Source organism: Bos grunniens, chromosome 11 (assembly GCF_055505025.1).
Source record: "Bos grunniens cultivar Pamir isolate PY7600 chromosome 11, Bosgru_T2T1.0, whole genome shotgun sequence".
NCBI classification, from domain to species: domain Eukaryota; kingdom Metazoa; phylum Chordata; class Mammalia; order Artiodactyla; family Bovidae; genus Bos; species Bos grunniens.
Genome location: NC_141175.1, coordinates 96,961,665 through 96,972,067, shown reverse-complemented (window position 1 = coordinate 96,972,067; position 10,403 = coordinate 96,961,665). Strand labels below are relative to the sequence as shown.

The following is a 10,403-nucleotide window of genomic DNA, read 5'->3' as shown; positions in this document are numbered from 1 at the left end:
CAGGAAGAGGGGTGGTAAGGGCCCCCCGACCCGATGGCTCCATGCCACCCCTGCTGGGCACCCTCTCCCCACACACCTGGGTCAGTGGTGATGCCAGCCAGCTCCAGGGCCTCCTGCTTGATCTTCTCAGGAGTGCTCAGCTTCTCCTTCTGAACCTTCTTCTTCTCAGCTGCCGCCTTCCTGGCTTCAAGCTGCCGCTGGCGGCAGGACTTGGCAGGCTCGGGCAGGCGCCGGACCTCGCGGGGGAAGGCGGTGAGCACCTGGATGGCCCCGCTGCCCACCTTGGCGTTCTGGTTCTCCTCACTGCCGAACTCGTCCGTGCTGGCCATCTTGTACAAGGGGAGCACGTGCAGCTGCTCGTCCTCGGGGATCTTGCCCACGCAGCGATTGTCTTCCTTGGTCAGGGTGCAGACCTGCCTCAAGCAAAGAGACAGGTTGGGGGAGCCCGACACTGAGAGGGAGGGGCTGAGCATCCCACGTACAAGGCTGTCCCCTTCCCCAGACAGTCCCAACCCCAGCTATCCGTTACCACTTTTCAGACTATCTAAAAAGCACACTTGTCTTGGTTTATACAGTAACAGTATCAGTAACAGTATCACCAACATTTAGAGTTTGCTTGACAGTTTTCAATGCACATCCATTCACTTTGCCTAACAAGGCTGAGAGGGGATGAGATGACTGGCTCTGGGTCAAACAGCCAGAAAGGGGCCAGGTCAGGACAGGGAGATGTGCTCTGCCATCCATGTCATCATTGCCAGGACATGTCATTACCCAGACCTCGGACCTTCCACCATCATCCTTCTTGCCCTCAACACTCATCTCCTTTTGTTCTTAAAACTGAAAATTGTACGTGCCGGTGGTAGAAAATTTACAGCAATACAAAGGACATGAAAATTAGCTCCATAATCCCACCAACTAGAAATAACCCATACATATACTTGGTCATAGACATGCTCACTTTTTAATAATTAAATAGGATCATTTATACTATGTACGTGCTGTGTGCTTAGTCGCTCAGTTGTGTCCGACTTTTTGTGACGCCATGGACTATAGCCCACAAGGCTCCTCTGTCCATGGGATTCTCCAGGCAAGAATACTGGAATGGGTTACCATGCCCTCCTCCAGGGGATCTTCCCAACCCAGGGATCGAACCCAAGTCTCCTGCATTGCAGGCAAATTCTTGACTGACTGAGCCACCAGAGAAGCCCATATTATGCATACAGTTTTAGAATAACCTTTTCTTACGCAGTATATTTTCTTACATGTTAGATATTCTTCCCCAATACGATTTAAGAGCCACACTATATTATTCCACTATATCAATGTGTTAACCTATTTAACTAATCCCTCATGACTATTTAAACCTGTTTCTCATTTTTTCCTAAGTAATACTTTTATTCTTTCACTGAATTTTCTAAGATACTTAGTTCCCTGGGATAAACACTATGGAGAACTGCCACATACTGCCAAACTGTGCTCCAAAACGATTTAGCATCAGTGCTTCACTCACACCGGCAGAACTTTCAATTTTCCTATACTTTGTTGACATTTTTGCCATTCATTTAAAACTTTTCACTTGGTATCAAAATGTATCTTGCCATTGGAATATGCTTCTCTGATTACTGAGGAGGTCTGATTTTGTTTGTTTGTTTACTCTTTTTACTCTTGTATTGACTATATTTTATTTTCTGAATTCTTGATGTTCTAACATTTGGGGACTTCATCTCGAAGGGACTGACCCTCCCTAAGACTGCATGCTCAGTTGCTTTAGTTGTGTCCGACTCTCTGCGACCCTATGGACGTAGCCAGGCTCCTCTGTCCACTGGATTCTCCAGGCAAAAATCCTGGCGTGGATTGCCATGCCCTCATCCAGGGGTCTTCCCAACCCAGGGACTGACCTGCATCTCTTACGCCTCCTGCATCGGCAGGTGGGTTCTTTACCACTAGTGCCACCTGGGAAGCCCAGCTAATCCCTATAGCAGCAAATGACCCCCGCCAATGCAACTCTGGTACGTAAACCAACCTATGCCACCCCAACCATCTCCTTTATCAAAGCCCCGCCAATGCAACTCTGATACATAAACCAACCTATCGCACCCCAACCATCTCCTTTATCAAACCCCTGCCAATGCAACTCTGATACATAAACCAACCTATCGCACCCCAACCATCTCCTCTATCAAACTCTCACACACCAAATACTCTCCCTGTCTTAAATCGCCCCATAGAGACCACCTCTAAAGCCCAGAGCCTAAAGAATTATTCAAACTATCCACCCTAAACTTACTCAGCTTATTTATCTTGCCTTGCCCATTCCGTTTTATGAAATCCCCAGTAAAGCTGTCAGCCATTCTCTCCCCTCTCTGCCTCCTGACCAACCCTACTGCTGCCCAATAAGCTGGCAAATTAGCACTCCAAGGCTGTAAGTTGTAAGTGTCCTTATCCTGGGGCCACTGCACAAAACTGTACTGAGGACATCCTCCCTGTGGTTTATGGAAAGGAGTCTGAAAGTACTGTCCATCCGCAGGGGACTGGTTAGTAAACGGTGACAGAGCCACACACACAGCCTTAGAACGTGCTGAAGTAAACTGATATCCACCGACCCAGAAAGCTATCCACCACATGCTCCTGAGTTCAGAGAAGCAAGGTCATGGAACAGCACACACACACACACACACACACATTCAGGTATCTGAATGGACGGCCATCACAATGCTAACACAGGTTATCTCTGAGACGCCAGGCAATGTTTACTTCATACTTTCTCATATTATGAAATTTTTTTTATAATAAATAATTGTTCAGGTAGGAAAAAACCCATTATTCACTTTGGAAAAAAACTTATTTTTCACTTCATTCTCGAAGCTCTGGGATCCAGATAACCTGACTATGCTCCTATCTCCCAGTGGTCTGTCCTCCTTCCCTGCTCCTTTCCTAACCCTGAAGGGCTCACTCCTTCTCTATATTTCAGCTACAAAATCCTCACGGTGCAGTGTAGACAAGCCTGCCTCATCTTGATTTTTGGCCTTGAGCATGGGAAAGGGGGACAAGATAGGGAAGTAAAATCCTAGGGCTGGGCCATTCATCCCGTGGGGGGAGAAGCTACACTGATTCTAGGGGTTCCTTTTTAGTTGAACATGCCAGTGCCCATGTCTCTTCCACAGCCCCCTGGGGGCCCTGTCTCCTAGGACCTAGGTAAAAAGCAGAGAAGAGAGCCACATCACTCCTTCCAGGGTGCCCCCACCCAAGCCCAAACCTCCTCCCTTCTCCATCTTGCACTCACTCTTCTGGGACCTGCATCCAGGCTCATGGCCCTAATTATGAACTAAGTGCTCTCCAGTCTCAACTTCATTTCTCTAGACCCTTCTTTTCCCCAGCCTACTCTACATCTCCGCCTGGACATCTAGCAGGCATCTCAAAACAGAATTTTCTTAATTAAAAAAAAAACTTTTTAGTTTTATATTGGAGTACAGCCAATTAACTATGCTGTGATAGTTTCAGGTGGACAGCAAAGGGACTCAGCCATACATACACACGTACCCATTCTCCCCCAAGCTCCCTTCCCGTCCAGGCTGCCGTAACGTTGAGTGAAGTTTCCTCTCCTATATGGTAGGTCCTTGTTGGTTACCCATTTTAAATACAGCAGTGTGTACCTGTCCACCTCAAACTCCCTGACTACTCCTTTCTCCCATCCTTACTCCCCAGCAACCACAAGTTTGTTTTCTAAGTCTGTGAGTCTGTGTCTGTCAAAACAGAATTTTTGATTTTCACCCCAAACTGGTCTTCTCCTGATATTCTACATCTCAGTAAATATCACTAACACTTGCCTAGTTGCTCAAGCAATGCACACATCCCATGTCCAGGCCATGAGCAAACACCCTCAGCTATGCCTTCAAAATCATCCCAAACCTGTCCAATTACTCCCCACCCCACCCTCACTCCTGCCCAAGCTCTGTCACCTCTGGACACCTGTCCTGGCCTCTACCTGGCCTGCTTGCTCTGGTTCTCCCCCACCCACCCCTACTGCAACATACTTTATTCTCCATCTGCAGGAGCAAGAGACTGCTTCTGACTTTATAAGTGAGATCTTAGCATTCCCAGCTGAAAAGCCCTCCAGAGCCCTCCCAGCCCCCCATTCCCCCTGCGACCCCAGCCCTGCCTGCCCCTCTGATCTCACTCCTCTGAGCCTTCGCCTGTGCTGCTCCTGGAGCTCCCCACCCCTACCCCCACGCATTCGGTCCCTTACCTCCAGGTCTCTGCTCAGGTGCCCCTTCCCAGACAAGGCTCCCTCCACTTCATCTACAATAGCGTCTGTGGTCATCTCATCCCTTACCCTACTGTATCTTCTCCTCACAGCCTTCACTGCTCCTGCACATTATATCACATACTCCGGCAGCACACTGTCCATTTTATTCCCCAGCATCTAGAGCAGTACCTGGGGCACAATAAACATTTGCCCAGTGAATGAATCAAGAGACTGTTTGGACTTCAATCCAAGTGTTCAGCGAGACCTGGAACCACACTTTAGATAACTGGGGCACACTGGGCACCCAGGAGGCTGCATTCTGCAGCCTCCACCCAAACCAGCCCTGTCCCTGCATTTCCCAAAGAAGTTGGCAGAAGCAGGCAGTCTGCCAGGTCTCTCCCAGCCTTGAGCCCACCTATCCGCACAGAGCAGGTGTGTGCCCCCTCCCAGGATCATCTCATAGGTGGGGCTGTGACAGCTCACAAGCTTTCTTACCACTGTGCACCCGTTGTAGAGGTTATGCTGGTCCTTGTGGGCGTGGGCACAGAAGTCCATGCAGGCTGTGACCCCTGAGAAGGGCCGCCCTTCCTTCAGCCCCAGACGGCAATCAATCGCTATTTCCTCATTGGTCACCTGTGTAGATTGCCAAGGAGAGCTGCTCAAGTGACCTGAGATGAATGGCCCTGACTTGGCATGGGGGAGGCCAGGGGCACAGAGGGAAGGAAGGAGGGAAAAGGTTAAGGAACAAAACTGTCTTGTACATGGGCTGCAGGAGGGAGGTTTTATGGCTGAAGCCCCTGTAGGGGTTACTCCCTTCTGGGTTATCTCAAGTCCCCCTTGCCTCACCTACAGAGTGCAGAGGTGACTGGTGAGAGAAACTCAAGCCTCCTCAGTAGAAACCAGAGCAGAGGACGTAGCGGATTATGAAGGGGAGAGAGATAAAGACTAAGGATAGAGGAAAGACAGTCCGGGGGTGTGGTGAGCCTGGTATAAGCAAGAGGTCTTAACAAAGACCTACATCGCTGCTGTAGCACTGGCTGGGCTTTTCCCATCAGGAGCCCATTCTGCCACTGCCACACAGCAGAGAGCTGGGCAGAGATGGGGGTGCCACGTGGGCAGAGAACAGCCCAAGACCCAGTACCTGGTTCTGATAGGCCTGGGGCGCCAGCCGCTTATACAGGGGAGCAACTTCGGTGGCCAGGTCCTGGAAACTCTTCCGGAGCACTTCTTCCTGTGGAGACAAGAATAGTCACACACCCCCAGAGCAGCTCCGCCTGGTAAACTCTCTGCACCCTGGAAATCCACCTCCATTCTAGAACCTCTGCTGGGCTCCTGGTGGCAAGGTAAGAAGTAAGGGGCCATCAGGTATCTTAACAGTGTTTCCTCCGGGAAGAGTATGGGGCCAGGTCTGATTTAAAGCTGGAGATGCTGAAGCCTGCCAGAGCACACTCCTGAGAGTCTGGTCACCTTGGCTACAAGCACCTGCTCTGCCAGGCTCCAGCCCAGTGCCGCTCAGAACACCTAGAACGGGTTCCTGCTCTTACTGAGCACTCGCTCAACACCCTCAGTCAGAGGTGGGGGATGGCAGGCGTGTACGAGCATGAGCAGCAAGTGTGGATCCTTCCTGCAGTGGTCCAGACAGGCAAACAGAGGCAGGGAGGGGCAGCTGAGGCCTGCGCTAGGAATCCCACAGCCAGCCAGGCCCAGCGCCCGTCATGAGCCAAGTACACGGACAGCCTCGACGTTCTATCCTTTAAGACTCACCTCATGTCAGGTGTTTAGTTCGCAATAATTAAAATTAAACAAAATAAAAAATTCAGCCCCTCCACTGTACTAGCCACATTTCAAATGCTCAGTGACTACAAGTGGTTCCTGTGGCTGGCTGTTCTCTACAGAGAACATTTCCATTATCACAGAAAGTTCCACCAGACAGTGCTGACCGCAATGAAGCAGCCCCCAAGCAGAGAGCTTAAGGTATTCACAGCCTTTCTCTAGCCCTCTGAGGGTACCAAGTAGGGCTACAGGGGCTCTGAGCCAGCCTTGAGCACGGGATGAAGAGTTTACAGAGAAGAACGAGGAGGAAGAGGGAAGGAAAAAAGTATCAAACTCACAGAATTAGAAATAGAAGGGTGAGACCAATGGCTCAGCTGTCTGTCCAGTGGGGCGGCAGAGCTACCAGCCAGCCTCACTGCACCTCCCTGGCTACCTTCCAGATGCTTCCACAAGCTCAGGGGGCCTGAAGCCAGCACAGCACGGGGGTGAGGACTGTGAGCTCTGGGGAAACACAGGCCAGGGTTAAATGCTGACTTCACCATCACTGCCACACAGCCTCGGGCAAGCCATCTGCCTCACCATAAAGGGAGCAGTAATAGTGCCTAGAGCCTCAGGTGTCATAAGATTAACTGAGATACTTGGGAGGTTCTGGGCAGAGTACCCAGCACTTAGTAGGTGCACAGGAAATGGTAGCTGATGGAACAGAGAAAACATTTGTTTTCCATGTATCGCTTTCATTCATGATAATTCCTAGTTCCTGGCGGCACTGAGACTCCTTCATTCATTGAAGCAACTGCATTTGCTGCTTCTGAGGGAGGCAGGGTGCTGCCATAAATAAAAGTCTAGCGTCAGATTAGACTCAGACTAGGTTATGTAACAGTCAAAAAAGCTGGCTTTGAGAGAAGAAAAAAGAGCTTCTAAATTTGGATGTGCCGCTTCCTTTTATTTCTGAAAAGCAAAGCTTGGAAGTCTGAGCATAGAAATTTATATGTGGTTTAGGAAAAAAAAATGTACCCCAGGAGTCCTTGCCCCCTGAAAAGGGGGAAGCCCTTCTGGTACAAGGAGCTTGGAGAGAGTTGGAAGGTAGAGAGTGGGATCAAGGTACTGCCCAGATCCAGTACCCTCCTCCTTGCAGTAGCAGAGGCAGGAGGGAGGGAGGCTGGGGGGAGCCCACTGCAGCCTGTGCCTGTCTTTGCCTCTGGGCTTCAAGGGCAGAGCCCCTCGGGATGGCCTGCCCAACCAAGGCAACAGAGGGGAAGTGGCAGAGGGGGAGGCAGCCTGGCTGGACACTCCTGGCTCCCAGCCTACGCTCAGCCTGCAGAGGAGACCCTGAGACCCTTATCCTGTTGTTACTGGGTTGAGGAAAAGCCCCGGAGGGCAGGAGGAGGCCTCAGGCCTAGAGGCAACATCATGTGGATGCCAGTCCAGTGCCCGAGGACCACACCAGGCCCCCAGCAGGGGAGAGCAAAGACCTGGACAACTGGACAACCGCACAGAGACGCGTCCCCAGCAGCCAGGCAGGATGAGGGAAGTCTAGCATCAGCCAAAAGGTGGCCTGAGGCCCCTCTTCCTGCCACACTTCACACCCAGGAAGATATCTTGCAAAGAATGGAGGGAAGCGATAACCCTTAAGAGGGCCACAGTCTAATGAGTAATCTGAACATTTACCTTAAGGAGACTTTTCTAAACTGCAAGAGCCTGAGGTACCTGTTAACTGGTAAGTCTAATTTTTCACTTGTCATATCCTTCCACATCACATCACATAACTTATTTCACTGCAAGATAAGGTCAGTTTGAAAAACAAAAAAAGGAAGTTCCATTTTCTGCACATCTGAGTCTCAGTGGACTAATCCTGTGTGCTATCTGGACTGTTAGGGCAGCAGGTGGAACAGGGTGAGTGGGAAGGTCCTGGGCTCCCTATGGGGCTCTGCTCACCTCTTTGGGGTTGTCCCCTGCGAGGCGGAACTTGCGAGGAGTCTTGCTCCGAGCATATTTGCAGCCATTGAAGTACATGCTCCAGGAACAACCGAAGGAGAAGGAGGCACCACAGGTGTTTGGGTCTTTGCCTTGGCAAGCACAGGTCCGGCTGCAACATATCACACATTAGGCATCGTAAGCACATTTTTTGTTCTGGAATTTTCCCCTCCCTGAGGGGGCGGCCTGGCTGTTGCCTGGCATCCGCTGGCCTCCCACTACTGGGATGACATCATTCCCTGCCCTCAACTCCTTTCCCAAGTCTCTACCCTTGTGGGTAGAGGAGCGGTTCTGAGTAGCCTGTTGGGCTCCCACCCCTGAGCCTGAAGGTCTGAGAGCCTGCTGCTGGGAGAAGCACCTGGGTTGTGTGAGATGGCTGAAAGGACCTAATCAAAAACCCACTCAGGTTTACACTTTGCCACGACTTTAATATCTTGATCAGCTTCAACACAGACCACTCAAGGAGGGGAATAATGTGAACCACAGAGTTTGAACATGCCTGCTTCCTGCAGGCCCAGGTGCTGACAGGCCTTTAAAGAAATTAACACTGACATTACCATTCAACACTCAATAAAATCCAGAAATAATCCTAATACCCCTCAATTGGGGAATGAATAAACAAACTGTGATGCATCCACGTGGTGGAATACTACTCAGTGGTGAAAAGGAGTGAGCTCCTGATCCATAGACGAAACTGAGAAACACTGCTCAGGAAAAGAAGCCAGACTCGGGAGGCTACCTGCTGCAGGGCTCCCTTCATGTGCCACTCTTATAAAGGCAACCCTACGTAGACAGGAAACAAGGCATGTGGTTGCCAGGGATGTTGGGGAGCCCCAGGCTATAGAGGCCCATGGTGGAGTCTGGGGCTGAAGGAGCTCTTCTATGTCTTGACTGTGGTGGATACACGGCTATAAACATCTGTCAAATTCCTCAAACTGTATACCTCAAAGGATGAATTTTACTGTAAGTAAAAATACCTTAATTTAAAAAATGGGGGGAGGATCCTGTAAAGACAGGTCTTATGACTATCACTGATGCCTTATATTAGTCGGGCATCACACACGTTTCCACGCTTGTCACCATTATTAGAGCCTCAGAGTCAATTCCGGGCAGAAAGCAGAGCTAAGCTGAGTCAGGAGACCCTCCCCAGCCAGGGTCAGACCTCAGGCCAGCTCTGTGGGTGAGCACTTTTCTACCCCAGTCCTAACTCTGCGGAACACAGGGCCCTGACCCCGTGCCCCACCCCGCCACCGGGACCATCCACATACTCATCGTTGAGGCCGCATCTCCGGCTGGTGGGGTTCCCGTACTTCCGGAGGGTGTCGGTGAGCTCCTGGTAGAGGGTGTCTCCGAGGCTGCGGGGGATGCCCTCCCAGGCCAGGATGAGGATGACGATCACGGCATTCTGGCAGTGGTGGCCCGCTCGGTGCCGCACCAGGCAGAGCAGCTTCTCTTCTAGCGTGTGCCTGCGGATCACCTGTGGGGAGGCGGGGCGGGGCGCTGGGAACCACAGGCTCCGGCGCTGGGCGCGGCCACGGCGGATGCCACGCCCCCCTCCCCTCTGCCCAACAGACCCAGGCTGCAGCTCTTCTGGGCACGGTCCCAGGGGTGTCACACCCTGGCGGCAGCAACCACACAGGCTAAAGGATCATTGTGATTCGGAAAAGAAAAACATTAAACTGCAAAATGAAAAATAACTACTATAAAACCTAAGTAATTGGTGATTTACATAGACTTAGGAATAAAAATAAAACTCAGCAGTAACCACAGGACTGGAAAAGGTCAGTTTTCATTCCAACCTCAAAAAAGCGCAATGCCAAAGAATGTTCAAACTACTGCACAACTGCGGTCATTTCACATGCTAGCAAGGTAATGCTCAAAATCCTTCAAGATAGGCTTCAACAGTGTGTGAACCAAGACCTTCCAAATGTACAAGCTGGATTTAGAAAAGGCAGAGGAACCAGAGATCAAACTGCCAACATCCACTGGATAATGGATTAAGCAAGGCAATTCCAGAAAAACATCTACTTCTGCTTCATTGACTACACTAAAGCCCTTGACTGTGTGGATCACAACAAACTGTGGAAAATTCTTAAAAGAGATGGGAATACCTGCCTTCTGAGAAATCTGTATGCAGATTAAAAAGCATCAGTTAGAACCAGACATGGGACAATGGACTGGTTCAAAACTGGGAAAAGAGTACATCAAGGCTGTATTGTCACCCTGCTTATTTAACTTACATGCAGAATACATCATGTGAAATGCCAGGCTGGATGAATGACAAGGTGGATTCAAGATTGCCAGGAGAAATATCAACAACCTCAGATATGCAAATGATACCACCCTAATGGCAGAAAGCAAAGAGGAACTAAAGAGCTTCTTGATGAAGGTGAAAAAGGAGAGTGAAAGA

General features: G+C 50.3%; 1 protein-coding gene across 11 annotated transcripts in view; it reads right to left on the bottom strand.

Moving 5' to 3' along the window:
* TET3 (tet methylcytosine dioxygenase 3) overlaps positions 1–10,403 on the bottom strand; it is a 111,997-nt gene that overhangs the window by 8,223 nt on the left and 93,371 nt on the right. For 9 of the 11 annotated variants that reach the window (XM_086327654.1, XM_086327653.1, XM_086327658.1 and 6 more), the window contains 5 exons: positions 9,262–9,470; positions 7,955–8,105; positions 5,388–5,477; positions 4,742–4,879; positions 77–413 (listed from right to left, as the gene is read on the bottom strand). In XM_086327654.1, the coding sequence (XP_086183780.1) occupies positions 77–413; positions 4,742–4,879; positions 5,388–5,477; positions 7,955–8,105; positions 9,262–9,470 (925 nt within the window). Of the gene's footprint in view, positions 1–76; positions 414–4,741; positions 4,880–5,387; positions 5,478–7,954; positions 8,106–9,261; positions 9,471–10,403 lie in introns of those variants that run through there. The other 2 variants (XR_015137310.1, XR_015137311.1) reach the window with 1 other exon arrangement.